The sequence below is a fragment of the Cornus florida genome, unplaced genomic scaffold (genome assembly GCF_030987335.1).
Source record: "Cornus florida cultivar Cherokee Brave unplaced genomic scaffold, ASM3098733v1 CherokeeBrave_3.0.0_Hap2_Chr08, whole genome shotgun sequence".
Classification (NCBI taxonomy): domain Eukaryota; kingdom Viridiplantae; phylum Streptophyta; class Magnoliopsida; order Cornales; family Cornaceae; genus Cornus; species Cornus florida.
In genome coordinates this window covers 12860060-12880127 of record NW_026775578.1, presented here as the reverse complement: position 1 = coordinate 12880127, position 20068 = coordinate 12860060, and the positions used below count along the sequence as shown (strand labels likewise).

At 32.8% G+C, this 20068-nt stretch overlaps 3 protein-coding genes across 3 annotated transcripts; 1 reads left to right on the top strand and 2 right to left on the bottom strand.

Moving 5' to 3' along the window:
- Nucleotides 1-3500: 3500 nt before the first annotated feature.
- On the bottom strand, nucleotides 3501-6107 carry LOC132269736 (outer envelope pore protein 16, chloroplastic-like). The gene is made up of 7 exons (XM_059770989.1): nucleotides 6066-6107; nucleotides 5883-6017; nucleotides 5721-5772; nucleotides 5192-5223; nucleotides 4360-4393; nucleotides 4154-4221; nucleotides 3501-3818 (listed from the first exon to the last, which is right to left on the bottom strand). The coding sequence occupies exons 1-7, from the start codon at nucleotides 6105-6107 to the stop codon at nucleotides 3678-3680; spliced, it is 504 nt and encodes a 167-aa protein (XP_059626972.1). The 3' UTR covers nucleotides 3501-3677.
- Nucleotides 6108-12846: 6739 nt separating this feature from the next.
- Nucleotides 12847-15841, top strand: LOC132268410 (mitochondrial import inner membrane translocase subunit Tim9-like). Its single transcript, XM_059769260.1, has 2 exons — nucleotides 12847-13096; nucleotides 15373-15841. The coding sequence occupies exons 1-2, from the start codon at nucleotides 13002-13004 to the stop codon at nucleotides 15569-15571; spliced, it is 294 nt and encodes a 97-aa protein (XP_059625243.1). The 5' UTR covers nucleotides 12847-13001; the 3' UTR covers nucleotides 15572-15841.
- Nucleotides 15842-17045: 1204 nt separating this feature from the next.
- On the bottom strand, nucleotides 17046-19230 carry LOC132269440 (glucan endo-1,3-beta-glucosidase-like). The gene is made up of 3 exons (XM_059770627.1): nucleotides 18047-19230; nucleotides 17358-17652; nucleotides 17046-17239 (listed from the first exon to the last, which is right to left on the bottom strand). Exons 1-3 carry the CDS (start codon nucleotides 19160-19162, stop codon nucleotides 17211-17213), a joined length of 1440 nt encoding a protein of 479 aa, XP_059626610.1. The 5' UTR covers nucleotides 19163-19230; the 3' UTR covers nucleotides 17046-17210.
- Between the last annotated feature and the right edge of the window lie 838 nt (nucleotides 19231-20068).

The following is a 20068-nucleotide window of genomic DNA, read 5'->3' as shown; positions in this document are numbered from 1 at the left end:
TTTGTTTTTGTTTTTGTTTTTTATATTATTGTGATAGTAAATAGTAAAAAAAAGTTATTTGTCAAAAATTATTTTATTTTATATAGTGTCAAAACGTTATGTGAATACTGACCAAAAATTGAAACACTTATTTGGTATTTTTATATACTTATACATTGTAATCTTTAATCCCATGAACATTAAATTTTTTTTCATATTTTTATTTCCAAAAATTTTACAACAAATGGATGGTAATATTTTCGATTATTATTCAAAACACTTTGCATCAAAACACTCATTTCAAACAAGATCTAATATTTATCATCCCATTCACAAGTTTTTAATATATTCATAATTAATAATTTTTGCAGATTAGTAATAATTTTTCACAAATTGGTGTGAAAAATGTATAAAACTTGTACAAATCTATTCATTTGTAACATATTCATACTTAATGATTTTTTACATATTGGCACAAAAATGTATAATTTGTATAAATCTTTTCATTTGTCAAGTAAATCAGCTATTTAGTTACTTTATACACAATTTGACCCACAATTGCATGTCATTACATTATTTATATTTCTTAACTTGGCTAGCTTTTAGTTCAAGAAATATTATTGGCTTGTCTTTCACTACACGAAAAGATTCAAAATCTTATTAGAGGGTAATGTGTAAAAAAATACCTTTTCTATATAGAAAATGTGTCAATACTCTTCTGTATTTAACAAAAATTCCTTATAATTTTTAAATTGAATAAATAATGACCTTTCATCAATTTAAATATTAAAATACTTAAAATGCTCTTAAAATAAAATAAAATATAAATAAAGAACACTTATTTCAAAATTTTGCAATTTTTATATTAAAAAATATATATATATTTGAATAACATTTTTAAATTAATCATTATATTTTTTTCATATTTTTATTTCCAAAAATTTTGCAACAAATGGATGGTAATATTTTCGATTACTATTCAAAATAGTATGCATCAAAACACTCATTTCAGACAAGATCTAATATTTGTCATCCCATTCACAAGTTTTTAATATATTCATAATTAATAATTTTTGCAGATTAGTAATAATTTTTCACATATTGGTGTGAAAAATGTATAAAATTTGTACAAATCTATTCATTTGTAACATATTCATTGATTTTTCACGTATTGGCACAAAAATGTATAATTTGTATAAGTAAATCAGCTATTTAGTTACTTTATACACAATTTGACCCACAATTGCATGTGATTTCATTATTTATATTTCTTAACTTGGCTAGCTTTTAGTTCAAGAAATATTATTGGCTTGTCTTTCACTACACGAAAAGATTCAAAATCTTATTAGAGGGTAATGGGTAAAAAAATACCTTTTCTATATAGAAAATGTGTCAATACTCTTCTGTATTTAACAAAAATTCCTTAGAAATTTTAAATTGAATAAATAATGACCTTTCATCAATTTGAATATTAAAATACTTAAAATAAAATAAAATAAAAATAAAGAACACTTATTTCAAAATTTTGCAATTTTTATATTAAAAAAAATTGGGTATTAGGGTACCTTGGAGTATATAGAAGCTTCACTGTGTCTTCATCTTAAACCCTGCGAAGGTTTACAGGGGAGAACAAAAAAAAAATTCCTTGATCAAGAATTAAATCGAAGATGGATAAAAGCTTTATAGGAGATCTCTCTTCTCTTCCTGAAGAAGATAAGATCAAAATGACCTCCATGATCGAGCAGCAACAAATCCGCGACAGATTCTTGCCCTTCCCCCCTCTCTCTCTGCGCGCGCGCGCGCACACACATATATATATTGTATATCTATGAATCTGGCACCTTTGTTGAATATATGATTGTTCATGGTTTATTTATTTATTTCGCTCCATCAACTAATCAATTCAGAATTTTGAATCCTTAAACCAAGATTCTCTTTTTCTTTTGAAGTATTTTAGAAATATCGAGCGTTAGTGTCAGATTGTTTGATTTACTTTTTGGGTCTCTATGAATTATGTTGTGACCCATACATTTGAGATTTTAGGAAAAATTACATATAAATGGAGTCAAAGTTCCATATTTACTTAGAGACTGAGTCAAAGTTCCATATTTCTCTAAAATGAATTACTAAGGTAGCACATGGTTTTTTACTGTTTAAAAAATTGTGGTGCCTAAAATGCCCTTTCCTAACAAAAAAAGTAGTACATTCAGTTCAAAAAAGTAGTACCTTCAGTTCAAAAAAGTAGTACCTTCGGAAAAAAAGTAGTACTTTCGCGGGTGTTTAAAAAACATGGACGCCAAAAAGTAATACCTTCAGTTCAAAAAAGTAGTACCTTCAAAGAAAAAGTAGTACCTTCGCGGAAGGGTATTTTAGACACCACAATTTCTAAACAGTAAAAAACCATGTGCCACCTCAGCAATCCATTTTAGAGAAATATGAAACTTTGACTCAGCCTCTAAGTAAATATGAAACTTTGACTCCATTTATATGTAATTTTCCCTTGATTTTAAGTCACTGTCAGTATTCAGTACTTTGATACCACAACAAATGCACTAAAACAATATTTTAGTTTCAATTCAGATACATTTAGTCTCAATGTCGCAAAATATAAAATCTATAGTATGTAATAAATGATAGAATTAGATCTGAAAATTGTAACACTACACACAATCTCAATCTAATAGTAAATAATATTAATAATAAATTTAATATAACTTAAATTAAGTAAAATAAGAACATGATTAAAAGATTAACACTTACTGCACCGACTTAATTTTGCTTTATTTGCACACGCAAAAAATTGTTCCGAAGGTCTACAATGATCGCATGCGTTGTCCTGTACCTAACAGCCAATAATTTTCCCTGCGTGGAGCCATCATTCAATCAATACATCAAAAAATTATGGATCTCAAAAGTATAGTAGATAGATATGTTTTAACAGGAAAAGGGGAGAAACGGATGCTCAATTGAAAGCGAGTAAACATAATTCCATGCTCAATTCCACGAAAGATGCATATAAAATTCTGTGGATCCATTAATTTTTTTTTTTTTTTTGATAGCATTCGATTTAAGATTTAGAATTGTCAAACAAAAATCCACCATTTTACATGGCCTGGCACTCTCATTACTGTTGCATAATGGCTATTATTGATAATTCAGCTTAAAGAAGCCTATAAATTGAATCTTTAAATAAAAATACCTTAATTAAGATACCTTTGAATTCAGATTATTCAGATTCTGTTTAGCCTTTAGTTCAGGGTATCAAAATTGGCATATAGATTTCTATTTCTTAAAATTATCTTCGAATAACAAATATGTGACATGAACATCCATTGTTTGAATGAATAATCTGAGATTCAATTATTGTTTAACTCCCATTTATTGTTTAAACTTGAGTCTAAAAATTATTGCAGGTAGGCGGTGAGGTGGTTGTGGTTAAAGGGCAAACTTCAATTAATGATGATGATTTCAAATTGAGATTATGTGACTAAAATGACAGAAATCTACTTCACACCAAAGAATTAGAAACGGAAAGCTGGCTAATACACATTTAAGTCATTTTATATGATCGTTACAACTCACAGGGCTGTTGTTATTTCCTACAACCAAACAAATTAAAAGAAAAATGACAAAAGAAACACATTAGATATTTCCCCATGATTCGCAAAGATGTTGAGATAATATAAAGTTCTCCTTGTTCAGGTGACATAGTTTAGGAACTCTGCAGCAGTCGCAACCGCACCTCCGGTGATGGCATCCATTACAATCTGGTCTCTGTTCTTGCTGCAGGCTGCAGATACCAGAGCCCCCGTCAATGCACCCCCAAGCATTGCATTCTTCTGCAACATGAAAATGGAGAGGCAAAAGGCAGAAACATCACCATCAGCTTATTATATGATTTGAATTCTTTACTTGGAATGGTGAATAACTGATGCTTTTGCAGGAGGGACTCGAAACAGAGGGAGAAAAAAGAACAAAATAAGACGTGATTTATTCAATCCATCTGATGATCAGAGGGAAAAATTGCAATAACAATGAGCACGGGTACAACCTCGAGCTCTCGTTAGAAAAAGTTGAACCACCTCATTTTGATCCTACACAGCTAAATTGGTAATGTTTCGAATGAAGGAGATTCAAATAGAAAAAGTAGTATGCCATGTGCTTCAGAAATTACCCAATCCCCGATGCCACAGAACCTCTTCATCCCGTATTCCATTCCGACATATACCCCAGCAACTGTTCCTGCTCATGCAATAAAAGACATCTTTCAAGTGATCCCTCATTTTTCAAAAAAGGAAACCATTCAATAATTTCAAATAACTGCTTCGTCTCCTGCCTAACATATCTCATATTTTATCAGTCAATATAAACGACACTCACCCCAATAGAGCCCTTCTTTACACATTTTCTTTAGCTGCAGAGAAGTAACTTCTGTTAGCATGACAACAAGCATGTTGAACTACTTTCTGTTTCTACATTTACTGTACAAGGTAAAAAAAAAAATGGGTGGGCATAACAAGGGACCGAGACCACAACTTTGTAACTTAATAGTTTTAAGTTGTACACTTAGTGTCTTATTGAAAACTGTTAGTGCTGCAAGAAATTGATTGAATTAGAAGAGACTTAACACTTAGAAAGAACATTCATGGGGATGCTTGATGTCATGGGTAACAAAAACGATTAAGTACATCAAATGGCTCATAATGGTTAGCAGCCCCAAAGAATTCACACTTGTGCAGCTTCATTTTGACAGCTTAATCATAATGAAGCAAGTAAAGCAACAAGCAGAAATAGTATAAGATTTGAAAAAAATTAAACACCTATTCGATTAAGGGCATTTGAAAACAACTTAGATACCATTAAAAACAATAAGTTTCACTTAAAATTTTAAGTGAAGAAAACTTCATTTGACACTGAAAATTGAAGCCTTAAATTTTTTTTATAAAAACCTCAACATATAATTAGCACTTCAGATTTTCAGCAAACAGCACGTAAGTGGTGTATGTGCGCTCGCTTAATTACGTAGTCCTCATGCCAGAAATGGGTTTTGTCTCCCATCATTAAATTGGTGGAATACATCCAACAGAAGTAAATTAGTGCATAGTACCATCCATCTCAAAAAAAAAAACTACATACAGATACTGAACTAAGCACAATAATTCAAGTGTGTCATCAACAAACCAAATAACTAAAATAAGCTCAAAGATCTCACCGAATTCTCAAAATTGTGACTTGAAATACTCCCTGGAAAAAGAAAAAAAAAAATTGCTACATCAACATAATAATTGAGAGAGATTAGAAAAATAGTCCCACTCAAGAATCCATTGTAAAATTACTTAAATTCTGAAAAATGAGGATAGTGATGTGTTTGTCATTATTTACAAGTGGTCAAAATTTAATAAGAATAACATGCATAATTTAATTTAGAGAAACCCTATTTAGGCCGATTTCTCAAACCCATTTGTCTAGCCAAAAGGCTTTCTATCCATTTGATGTGGTGAATAAGTTCTGAGTGTAGGTCCCATCTGCTACATGAAAGTGATAGAACCCTTATGCTATAATCGGTTTAAATATCATTTTCCTTTAGTTCAGGAACGTCTTTCGAGTTCTAACAAATTAGATACACCAATATACAACATATAAATGATCCAAATAAACATAGTTAGATCTTATGCCTATTATATACCTGCATATATATTTTATATACCCACAGAAGCAAACAATGAAACGGTAATCTGAACCTTTTTTGACGACCTTATAGATTTCCTCTGCAGCTGTTTTGGCCACGGCGACCTGAAAGAAATAGAGATACAAACAAACAAACGATGAATAGAGATGATTAGGAAAATGATTGGATGATAGTAGTAAGATCTATATAATTATAATGAGGATGATGAGGTTACAATTCCGATCTTCAAAAAGCCATCGACGGTGAGATTGAGAAATGGAATGCCCGTATTCACCATCATGTCTACCTTTGGAGTAGAAACTGATCCAGAAAATCTGCTCCTCGGTATCTTATTCCTCCCAATTCCTCTTGGTCACTTTCCCTTTTCCTCTCTCTCTCACTCCACTTCTGATTCTACCTTTGGAGTAGAAACTGATCCAGAAAATCTGCTCCTCGGCATCTTATTCCTCCCAATTCCTTTTCGTCACTTTACCTTTTCCTCTCTCCCTCACTCCACTTCAGATTCTTCTGAATCTGATTACTGCTTGTACGTGTGTGATTAACGGAAATGCCATCCACGTGTAAGCAACTCTGTCGGTCTATTCGGGTTTCGGGATAGGATGCTTTAATTTTTTTTGGGACAGACAAAAAGTTACAGTGTTCGATTGTGATTACACGATAACGTGGGACCGTCAATTATTCAACTAAAGTGTATTGGGTGGAAGTCTGTCTGGCACGTGATTTGTTTTTTTAATATTTTTTAAAAAAATTTAAAAATATATTTAAAAATGATATTTTATTATAAAAATATCAAAAACAAAAATATGCAAAATATGTTTAATTGGTCATATATTTTAAAAATTTTAAAAACATAAAAAATTTTAAAAACAAAATATGTTTTAAGTATTGTAAAAAAAATATAAAACATTATGATATTATTATGATCAGCAAGCCCCAACATTTCTTTTGCTTTCTTTGGATTACATAATCTTTCTGCAAATCGTAGACTATGTGTCATTGCCTATTGGTTTGACTTCATTACTTAAAATTTTATTAAAGAAAAATTTTCATCCTATAAGTTCTCTAAAAGAAATATATATATATATATATACAATTCAATTCAACTCAACAAAACCATCAATTCCATTGAAATACATTTAATAGCACAATATACAACCTGTTGTGTATAATAAAAAAAATTCAAAAATTTTACATAAAAATGTCTCATCTGTCTATACACAACTCTTGAATTGTATTATTTTCAAAGGGCATAATTTGGAAAAAAAAATTCTTACAACACTTCAAGTGCTTTCTGAAACTGCATTGGCACCATGAAAAACAACCAAAAAGGGCAGAGTAATCCCTTTTTAAGTCCTGCATTACTGAAGGAAGCAAAGTCCAGTAGGTTCTGAATTTTGCCAACAACAACATGATCACAATTGGAAGTCTTCTATTGACACACCCCAACCCAATTTACACCATTGAATAAATTGAACAAATTGGAATGTATCCAACCATCTGCATTAACCTCTTTCATACATGACGTCATCCTACATCAGAATACCTGCTTAACAGTTTACAATTAAAGATAAACTATAAATCCACCTCGCAAGTTCTAAGAAAACTAAACAAGTAACTTCAAGTCATAATATTAAGTTCTATTACAATATTTACATTTTATACAAAAGACGTTCCATGGTTCTTTTCCCCATTCACACCCAAGACTCTAGACTTGGCAGTAGCAACCCAACCTGATACTTGAAAAATATAAATATGGAAGGAATGAGCTTAAAACCCAGTGAATGCAACAATACTACATCAGAGTAATATAAACAAATATTATCTAATAACTTCAATTAAACTTCATTAACATATTACAGGTATTAAAATATAGTACTCTCCTTATAGGCCAGAGTATGGACCTTATATAATATAGTACTCTCCTTCTTGGCCAGAGTATGGACCATTTTTAATGTAGTACTCTCCTTCCAGGCTAGAGTATGGACCTTATATAATATAATCAAGTTATATATATATTCATCTTCAATTCACATAAACCGCTGCAATACTTCAATTAAACATATCCAAGAATAAACTTCTAGTTAGTACACTCACCTTGGCTACTTCCCAAATTATCTATTTTTCCCCTGGAAATGTCAAAGTTGTCAAGTCCTTCTCATTGCCTATACAATATTATAACTATGTTATATTTATTTCAAAAAGGTTAAACTATAAATTAAGAATTCAAACATATATAAATTCTAGCCTTTACGTAGTTGAAATTTAAATTCTAATCACAACTACATAGATTTAACTTCAGCACAGTAATTACAATAAATTAAGAATTGTATTCCTTCATATAATTAACACTCAACTAGGAAAATAATGAAATAAATGGATTTTATTCAAGAGCACCTCAATAAATAAATTATTGAAGAAATAGATAATTTAAACTTCAAATACGTAATCACAAATCTGAAACCCCCTACCTTTAGTACTATCTACAAGAATTTTAGAGAATTCCTTTCTTCCTCTTTCCTTCCTCCCTTTCTTGCTTTTCCTTCTCTTCTATTTTCGCTATCTGATGCTTTATAACAAAACACGTTTTTCTGTCTTCAATAAAATGAAGCACTGTTGTTTCGCCCAAAAGAAAACTTTTATATGTGTGAGGATTTTCGGTTCCAAAGGCAGTCTCAAACTAGTTTGTAAAGTAACATACCATTCATATATATATATATATATATATATACAAACATACGTGTCTCAGTTGGGTGTAAAGAGTTTTTGTACTGACAGCAAATTCTTTTCTTCTCCATAATTCCATACATGAAATTCTCTATTGCAAGAACATGTGAACTCCACTTGTTTCTCTTTATTCTAATTGGTCACAACAATCTATCTACATGTTTAGTGAAAGCAAATAAATAGTGTGCTGGCAGATTTGGCCTTTCATTTGGAATGGTCATATAAATAAACCACAAGTCAACAAAGCTGCTCTAAAAAAAAAATATTTCAATTAACTAGCACATATCCAACACATACACTTCCTAACCATATATCACCTCACACACCAAAGTTTCTACAAAACTTTGTAACTTATTCATTAAATGATACTACGTATATATTATATATACATATATTAAAACTAAATAATAAGGTTGTTCCCAGCAGCTTCCACACAATTCTATAGTCAAATTCTATGGTCAAAGCACATACCAATTTTTATCACATTCCCTCACACCCACATACCATCTGATGTACCAATAAAATTTTATTATTCTTTTTATTCTTTTTCTTTCTCCAATCACTTAACTGCTACAAGCTTAATTTATAAGCTTTAACAAAGAACAAAACTTCACAAAACAGGTCACCGCATAAAATATTCATATATAAATCATGTCTAATTAAAATAAAATTATGCTGACAAAATTAATTTTGTATCGGGGTATAACATCTATATAAAAGCACAAGTCAATCCACTCCAAACAACAACAATGACCCATTATAGCACCAAACACACACAACATTATCCAAATAATACTTGAATATTCCAGTCATCATCAACATGAATTCCCTTAAAAATTAGAAACAAAAAGGCACATTAACATAATGCAGTAACAACAGGAAAATTTATATAAAAGCAATTGAGTAGAAAAATGGCGTGTTCAACTTTTTTTTAATACTCAGGCACCATATAGCACCAACCCCTAAGAGTATATTCCACCCTAAATTCCTTATTTTACAGTGATCATCAACATCAATACTCAAAAAAAATTTAGAAACAAAGAAGGAATAATCTCTCTCATCCAACTTAAAGCACCCACAACAAAATTATAACAGGCCAACTTATAATGAAACCCCACAGAGTCCAGCAAATGGTCCAGAGCAAGACTGCCAAAGGGTCTCATATTTGAAAGTTCACATATGGCTCTCAATTTTAGGAATCTCAGTCGGGCCCTATGTATATTACATCATTCTTGTACATGTGGAGTAAACATGTCAATTAGGATTTAGGAGTAATGTTCTAGACTATCTATGATTTAGTGTGATTAATTGAGGACAGTAACATAGAGTCTAACCTTCCTGTCCTTGATTTGAGTTCTCTCCAATAGTTCATTTCTAAAGACTATTTCTTGAATTGCGAATGTAAAAGGCATGATGAGAGGGAGATAAAAAGCCCTATGAAATTATAATCCTCTAATTTGGTAACCAGTGCAGGCCATTTTTATTCCAATAAGCTTCCAAACATGATATACATTACAGTAAATCCTGTGTCACTAAAGACAAATCTTGATTTTCTAAGTGATCTTGTTCTTATAATACAATCCTAAAATAGGAAAAATTATGAATAACAAAAGTTAGGGAGAGTTCTAGAAATTTTTAAGCTTCCACAAAGATAATTAAAATAAAAATGGCAAAGACATTACTTGGATTTTCTAGGGAAGGACCAGCTCATTTAGGTGTTTCAAAGCTCAAACTAGCTTTGGATCATGCTTCTATGGGATGTGTTAATCCATAAGTACTCTCCTTCACAATCTGAATTGAATGAAACTTATTAATTCAAGCAAATCGATTACATTCTGAACATTTAAAGAGTTGAAATAAATAAACCCCTTCAACACACAGAATAAAACTCAAACAACAGATAACCCAGAATCTTAATGAGACACATTATTGATAATCTATTTACAGACCGAGATGGTTCGTGCTACTGCACATGTATAATTACTAATAAATCATCCAACCACATGAGCTCATTTCCTTAAACTTCTTGAGGTTCACAACCGTATTTTGAGGTTACTAAACAACCTCCAAGGAAACCTATCAAATGAAAGAAGCTAGCAATCCCAAATTGAGATCACATACCCACTTCCAAAATCATGCATAATGAGCAAGTATACATATACACACACGTAGGGAGAGGGGGAACAACAGATGCAATCATCAATGAATGATCATCGTATGAGAGAAATATATCAAAATCAACATATCACGCAATGAATTTTATCAGGAACTAGAAGCAATTGAATCAAACAACTCAAATATATACATTTACAAGCAAATATAAACAGAATAAAACTAATTTCATAATAACTTCTCACTTGATTGATTCAAACAAACTGAAACCAGAAAAACCAAATCAAATTGGGGCATTCAAATTCCTCACCCACAAGATCACAGAGTGTATAATATCGGCATACTTCACAGCTAAATTGAGCGACATACCTCGCCGGCGCAATCGCATAACACCGCACATGACTCCTCGGAACCCCGCCGAGCAGGTCACCGCGGTTCACTACTATCACCGTCAACAAAGCGGCAACACCAGACCCCAAAGAATGTCCGGCAAAAATCATCTTATATGACGACCCATTTTCGAGCCACAGTCGCTTCAGATTCTTTGATTCCTGCCTTGTTCTTCGACGAAGACAACAAAAGAGCAAAGATCGGTTGTCGGTTTGGTCGTTTTCAGCCAAACAAGCGCACATAGTAGAGTCGCCACAAAATCGCCTCCGCTCGAGCTCTCTAGAAAACCCTATAAAATGACTGAAATGTTTTAAGCGTGGTTTATATACATGTTGTAAGTCTGGTTTAAGTTGTTTTCCTCCACTACAGTGATTGGCCTAACTTCTTTCCTAAACAAGGTGTTTTACTTTTTGGCCCAATTTTGACAATATTTTACTACTGTTTAAAACAAAGCAACAGTTACCAAACATGTTTTGGGTCTAAAATGAGGTCCCGCAACAAAAACACCTAAGGTACTGTATGTATTTTATTTTTATTTTTTTTCAAGTATTGTAATCTAAGTCACATAATCCTTTTCAGCAGGTGTCGCTCTCACACTTTGAGCGTGCTTTCGCTCAAATTCTCACTGCTTATAACTTAATTCTACCTCCCTTGCTCTCTAATTCGTTCTTGTTCACACTCCCGCTCTCGCTTTATGTGACTTAGATTATAATTGTGAATAATAAAAAAAATGTGTTTACTAAAAATTATCTTATTTTATACGGTGTCAAAACATTTCGTGAATTTGATATTATTATATGTTTTTGCTTGGAAACAAATTTTTTTTTTTTTTTTTTAAATTACTTAAATGACATTTTTAAACTAACCATTACATTTTTCAAACTTGTAACATTTTTTTACCAAATAGGTTTTCATATTTTTACTTCCAAAAATCTTGCAACAAATTGACGTTACCAAACATATTTTTGATTACTATTTAAAACACTTCACATCAAAACACTTATTTTGTGTCAAATTAAAACAAAACGTTAAAAACAAAACTCATACCAAACACGCCCTAATATTTATCATCTCATTCACTAGGTTTTTAACATATTCATAATTAATAATTTTTTCCAGATTGGTGTGAAAATGTATAAAACTTGTACAAATCTATTCATTTGTAACATATTCATACTTAATGATTTTTCACATATTGGCACATAAATGTATAATTTGTATAAATCTTTTCATTTGTCAAAGTAAATCAGTTATTTAGCTACTTTATACACAATTTTACCCACAATTGCATTTGTGATTACATTCTTTATATTTCTTAGCTTGGCTAGCTTTTAGTTCAAGATATATTATTGGCTTGTCTTTCACTACACGAAAAGATTCAAAATGAGGGTAATGTGTAAAATACCTTTCCTATATATAAAATGTGTAAATATTCTTCTGTATTTAACAAAAATTCCTTATAATTTTTAAATTAAGTAAATAATACTTACAATGCTCTTAAAAAAAATAAATAAATAAAGAACACTTATTTCAAAATTTTACAATTTTTATACAATTTTTTTTTTTTTTTGAAGTTTTTATAAAAAAATTTGGGTATTGGGGTACTTGGAGTTTTTATATATATATATTTTTTTTTTGAGATTTTGGAGTTTTTATAAATAAAAAAAAATTAAAGATTAAACTATCTGAAATACCCTTAAAGATATTTTGGAATTTTCATAAAATAATTTGATCAAAATTGTTGATGACAATTTGTTTCGGAGTATAAATTTTTAAAATACAAAAATTTATATATAATTATCAAAAAAAACGGTGTGTTTCTTGTACATTCTATATATGGCTGTTTTTTTTTTCTTCCTCTTTTTTGTACTTTGTGTACTTATTTAGACAACATCATTTCTAAAAATAAAAAAGCAATTAGAAAGTTAAAGTTACTACTAAAAACGACAACGTTTAACACTTCGCATGGGTTGAATCCTAGGGTTTTATTTGGGGAGGACTGTAGACTATATAGAAGCTGCACTGTGTCTTCATCTTAAACCTTGCGAAGGTTTAAAGGGGGAGACCAAAAAAAAAAAAAAATCCTTGATCAAGAATTAAATCGAAGATGGATAAAAGCTTGGTAGGAGATCTCTCTTCTCTTCCTGAAGAAGACAAGATCAAAATGACCTCCATGATCGAGCAGCAACAAATCCGTGACAGGTTCTTGCCCTTCCCCCCTCTCTCTCCGTATATATATATATATATATATATATATATATGAATCTGGCACCTATGTTGAATATATGATTGTTCATGGTTTATTTATTTAGCTCCATCAACTAATCAATTCGGAATTTTGAATCCTTAAACCAAGATTCTCTTTTTCTTTTGAGGTATTTTAGAAATATCGAGCTTTAGCGTCAGATTGTTTGATTTATTTTTTGGGATTATATTCATGTTTTTCAATTTAACTGAAATATTAGTAGTGTTGACATGTAAGAATGATAGAGATACAATATGGAAGTGCTGAATTAATTAATATCTAGATGATGCCTATATTAAAGTCTTTTTTATCCTTTTGTTTTATTTTAATGAAAATTAAGGTTTAAGTATGGTAATGACAGCCATAACATTAATGCTCAGTGTATGGTCATCATTATGTAATAAAAATGACCATTAAAATTGTGAATTCTTGTTGTCTCTCCCAACTTTCACATTGTGTATGCATATGTTGTAATCTCACAATTCATAAATTTGGGTCTCTATGAATTATGTGACCCATACATTTGATTTTAAGTCACTGTCAGTAGTATAGGATTACTAATTTTTAGTTTCAGTACTTTGATACCACAACAAATGCACTTGAGCAATATTTTAGTTTCAGTTCAGATACATTTAGTCTCAATGTCGCAAAATATAAAATCTATAGTATGTAATAAATGATACAATTAGATCTGAAAATTGTAACATGACTTACAATCTCAATCTAATATTAAACAATATTAATAATAAATTTAATATAACTTAAATTAAGTAAAATAAGAACATGATTAAAAGAATAACAGTTACTGTACCGACTTAATTTTGCTTTATTTGCACACGCAAAAAATTGTTCCGAAGGTCTAGTCGCATGCATTGTCCTGTACCTGACAACCAATAATTTTCCCTTCCTGGAGCCATCATTCAATACATCGGAAGAATTATAGATCTCAAAAGTAGTAGATGGATATATCTCAACAGGAAAGGGGGGGAAACGGATACTCAATTTAATTGAGTAAACAGAATTCCATTCCCACGGATGATGCATATAAAATTCTGTGGATCCATTTTTTTTTTTATAGCATTCGATTTAAGATTTAGAATTGTGAAACAAAAATCCACCATTTTACAGGGCCTGGCACTCTCATTACTGTTGCATAATGGCTGTTATCTGAAACAATGATAAAAATAGGGATCAGCAACTCTGATGTCTTCATGAACTAGTAATTCGTGTAAGGCTAAGACATTGTTTTGTAAGCAGTGTTGCTTTGGGTCTTTATGTTGTGCTTCACTTCCTATGTGTTGCACGTGTGGCTTTGTTACGTGAAGCAAGAATGATGTTCCCCTCAAAACCAATGCAGCATTTGTGTTGCAATTGGACGTTAAGGGAACAACATTTATGTTTCGCTGCAGCTCTGGTGAACATGTCAGCTTTCTTCAGGCATTACGTGTTCACTTATTTATTAGATTTCATATGTGACACTTGCAGCCCAGAAAATTTGAATCTATCATTTTTTTTTTTTGGAAATACTTTCTTAAGGCTCTCTTAGTGATATGAAAGACTTTATTTATTTATTTATTTTAAATTTCAAATTTGTTGATTTTGTTGATGTCACAAATGTGGATCTGATAAATTTTCTTGGAGCTTAAGAACAATTGGAGCTGTTCAACTTTAGTTGAACCCTCTTTGAAGGCCTATTTCTCTTATTCTTTCTTTTTTTCTTTATTTTATTTTATATTTACCCAGGGAAAAGAGAAATAGGGACAAATTTTTCTCACCAATGGATCGTTATTCTAGTTCCTTCAGTGCACTTAGTAGCACCACATAATTCATTATGGCCTGAGGAATTCTTTGTTCCCTTAGTCGTGGCTTCACTGCCTTGTATGGATTGCATGGTTGAATTTAACTTGTGTGACAATCTTAATTTGAAGCCAGAAGAAGGTTCTCCTAAATACCAGTGCAACATCTATGTTGTTGTTGGATGTTTAGGGAACGACACAGTTGTACACTGAAATTTTTGTAGATTGGAGTGAACGTCATACGTTCATATGCCTAAGAAAATAGAAAATTTAAATGATACCCTTCATGAAAGAAGGGAGATTCAGATAGAATCCTTCAGTAATCCTGTCATCCGAGTTTTACCTGAAATGTTGTATTATGATATATTGTGGTAACAATTTGCAAGAGGTTTCATTCTAATAGTATTATATGGTTTTTTTCCCTATTCTATTTGCAGTCTTAGGATGTATAATTCTCTTGTGGAGAGATGTTTCAAGGATTGTGTTGACACATTTCATCGCAAATCATTAGAAAAGAAAGAGGAAAACTGTGTGCGGAGATGCACAGAGTTGTTCTTGAAGCATTCAATGCGTGTTGGCATGAGATTTGGAGAGCTCAACCAAGGTGCGGCGACGCAAGATCCCCCCAAAAAATAATTAATTAGCACCAAGGAATTCTTTAGTTTTCAGTTGAAAAGGGTTGTTCTGCTCTCTTTTTTCCCCTGTTTTACTTGCTCTAGTGGAAAACAGACAACTGAGCCTCTAAAGTCTCACCATTGTAGTCTGCAGAATTTCACTTTTTCTATGATCAAATTAATATTAACAATCTTTACCTCTAAGAGAGAAAACAGTCAAGAATGGCAAATTCAGCAACAATCAATTTTTTAAAATCTAAAGGGGTATTTTAACAATTTTATAGAAAAGAACTATTTGATGTCCAGATTAGTTGCGTACTACAGTTTTATTTTAACTCTTGAATATGTCAGTTTCATATTTCAAGAACAGAAGCCAGAAGAATATATAAACTAGTCCTCTTCTTCATAGAGGCATATTTCTTGCTAGTCTGCTCAGTATGTATTTTTTTACCCTGCCCCTTGCATCATCCAGATTGTCGGTGAATGGAGGTGATAACTAAATTATTTATTCAAGTAGAAATATATATAAATCAAATAAATTAAGATTTCACTTGATTGCAGTTTCTGAATTGAGAGAGACACCATCTGTAAATTGGAGAGAGTTTGGATTTGTTGGCCATTCTCGTGGCATTTATATGCAACACCCCCACGCCCCAAGTCGTTGCGTCTCGGACTGTTAAATTATTATTTGGGCCTTCCCTAGTTGGCACAGAGTCTACCAGCCTCGGCCCAAAGAATCATTTTCTTTGCAAATATTAGATTCTCAATATTTTTGTGAGTCATAGTTTTCAAAACTGTCATTTATTTTTTGCGACAGAGGCAATAGATATATATATATGTGTGTGTATGAAAAACTCTTAAATGACCACTATATTTTTCAAACGGACAACATTTTTTTTTTTTTTTTTCAAATGTATTCATATTTTAACTTTCAAAAATTTTTTAACAAATTTTATATTATCAAGTATATTTCGAGAATAAATTTTACATTATCAAATATACTTTTGAGTTACTTTTGAACACACTTTTGTATACATTGAATCACTAAGAAAAATGTGTATTAGATGAACGAGCGAGTGATGAAGCATACGAGTATATTTACATATGCACGAGTGATGAAGCATATGAATTTAATTTGGAATAAAAAAAATAAAAATAAATAAATAAATAAATTGATATATTCATGGCTACAAGTACTATACATTCATTTCTAGAAGAACCAAATCGTTTGATGCCCTAAACCATAAGTCAATTGTGGTCTAATCCAATTCAAACTATTAGACGAATCTGCACATTAGTTCCGTGTGGTTCCATAGTGGCGCAGTTTGGTTAGCACAATGTTAAGGCGAGATCAATCCATTTATTTCAATTCAATGTATTAGATAAAACCCAAAAAAAAAATTAATTAAAAAAAACAAAGAACTATTTCTCTTTATAAATTAAAATTAAAAAATACATAAATTAAAATAAGAAATACTGAAAATTGCAACCGAATAGAAGCTCAAATTAGATATATTTATAGAATTAAGTATGAACATACACTAATAGGTAAGTTGGCACAAATTAAATTAATAGCAACAATACAGTCCCAATGGTGCAAATTCAACTCAGTTAATGTACCAAAACCCATTTGTAACAACTCTTCCACTTGTAATTCCCTTTCAAGAGACGTACTTGCATTCCTGATAACCTGCAACGTCAAACAATACATTATATTATACAAACATAAATATACACACACATAGTCTACATAGATAGTAAAATGTGTATAAAATTAGTACTAATTGTTGGATTAATGAAGTACATACTGGGATCATCGGTGGTGATAACTCCGGTGTGAACGAAATCACAGTCAAAATCATTGCGACCATTTGACTGGTAGTAGGCGTTCATGGCGTATGATGCATGTGATCTCACGGTGTTGGGCTGGAAACAGGGCCCACCGTCTTGTATGGGTTTGCAGTCTACTCCATGACTGCACACAAAGTCTATGTTCGCCTGCAACGCTTCATCGCTAGCGTCCGCTTTCGGTACACACCACTCCGACGCCGCCGACGACGACGGAGACGGAGACGTAGGCGTCGCAGGTGTGGGCCCACCCTTCTGAAATCACAACCAATATCCATATGTACACTTTAGGTGTTTATTAATATTCGAAAATGGTGGGACCAAAATATATTTATCACCGGCTGAGTAATGAAGAAAAATAAAAACGTTTAAAAAATGTCTTCGGGAATCGAGAATGCACTGAATATATGAAATTATTCTGACAATAATACCCCTCAAATCACCCCATACATAGAATACAGGGGTCATTTGGTCATTTCAAAAACAAAACGGACAATTGGGCTTCTTAAAAATTCAAAGGTCAATCAATACTTTTGCTGGTCTGGTAAAAAAGCTGCATGAGCTGGCGCATCAGAAAACGTGCAAGTGTTTTCAAAGTACAGAAACTTGTGTATTTACCAAATTATCCTCGGACTAATCAAGGAATTACCTGCGGATTGACCAAAATGCCAACGTCGTACACCGGTGTGAAATCAGGTCGGAATAATCCGAAGTTTCGCTCCGACGTGGAGGGTTTGAGATTCTCATTGAAGAGAGAGAAGATATAGGTCTCGAAAGTCCTGTTGGGCATCAACGGCGTGCCTTTGCCGGAGTTCACGTGTTTCACGAGGTTTCCGTTATAGGACACCGCATTCTCGACGTTCACGCCGGGCTGGTTCGGGTCGCCCGCCGACGGCCACCCGGTCTCGGCCACCACCATGTCCACGTCGCCGTACCCGAGCCGCTTCATCGCCGAGTAGACAGCGTCCATCTGCGCATCAAACATGTTGGTGTAATTTTTCCCGGTGGAGTTGTCGAAAACGCCGCCGTTTGGCTTGAAAAGCGCGTAGTTCAGAGTCTTTGGACCGAATCCGAAGTACGGGTAGGGACAGACCATGAAAGGTGACTTTGTCTGGCGGTGGAACTCCAGCATCGGAGCAAATACGACGCGATCGTACCCGCGTCGGAACCGACCCGTACTCGGCGCATCAGTTGCTGATAGTATGCCCAGAGAGTGGGGCGTCGTGACCTGAATGTCAGTTATTCCGGCGAGTTTGAGGGCGTTGTGGAGAGATTTCATCGCCGGGACGAGGTGGGCGATGAGGTTCTTATCTGCAGTGGCGATGATTTCGTTGCCGACGGCGATTCGGTTGATTTTGGTTTTGCGGTAGAAAGGGGAGATGTTGTTGGCGACCCAGGACTGGGCAGCGGGGAGTTTGGCGACGGCAGGGATGTCGCCGTTGACGACGGACACAGTGACGGCGATGGTGGAGTTGACGAAGGCGCGGAGGATGTCAGGGTTGGCGTCGAAGATCTTGATTCTGTCGATGGTGGTTTGGGCTTTGAGGAAGGAAGCCACTTGGGCTGGTGGAGGGAGATTGTCGGCGACGGTGCCGTAGTTGACGCCGATGGAGTAAGCAGCTGCAGAACGGTGTATGAAGAAGCTATAAATACAGAATACCATGAGGAATTCTAACGGTTTAGCCATGTTTGGAAGTGGAGGATGTTTGGAAGAAGTTGGTGATGAGTTGTTATTTATATAGATGTGGGGAAAGAAGAAAAACATACACACCTAGGCACTAGGCAGGGGTAAAAAGGTCTTATTGGTGGTGGTTTGTTTAGAGGGAAAGTGGAGAAGAAAAAAACGTTAACGCGTTGATGATACTAATATTACGCGTTGATGATACTAATATTCTGGCCTGGGAATACAAGCAGTGTACGCCTCTGCTGAATAGTGTTGTAGTAGGAGTACATAAATGGAAAACAGAAAGAGACGTGGTTAATCCGTGGGGAGAGTGGGGCTTTGATTGTTGGTTTGATTGTTTAAATCAAGTCCAGATAATTCCATCCTATGTTGTCTTAGTGGTCTAATTTGACCGACCATGTTTTAACCCGCTGTCTCATTTTATTAGTTGTCGACATATTAAAATCTCTCTCATATTTTTGGATTGCCACACCACACAATTTATTTTGTTTGCGCTGTTCAGTTCATAAAAGAAATAATATAATAATAAATAGTATTATTAATAATTAATGTTGATATAATAATTTTATTTCTTACCTTAACAAATTTAATTGAATGTATATACTCAATGACTCTCTATCACAAATATAATATATAATAGTAATAAATAAATAATAATAAATAAAAAAAACGAATAAGAAATATAGAACTGTTTTACTGCTATATTTTGGAGTATATGGAATGAGACAAATAAGAGATTTCTTGGTGGGTTAATTGGGGTAGTTAACAGTCCTTATCAATTGGCCACGGAGGTTTGCCACGAAGGCTTACTTAATGCTAGCCTAATCATTTCTGATCTAAGCCAAATTCTGATCCATTAGTGGTCTTTATTATACGTAGTAGTATTTTTTTCCTATACTACTTTATCTGGCTTTAGGGTATTTCTGTTCTTGTTTTTTGGGTGATTCTTGCTTCTGCAGTTCACTTTTCTGTCTCATTTTACACTTT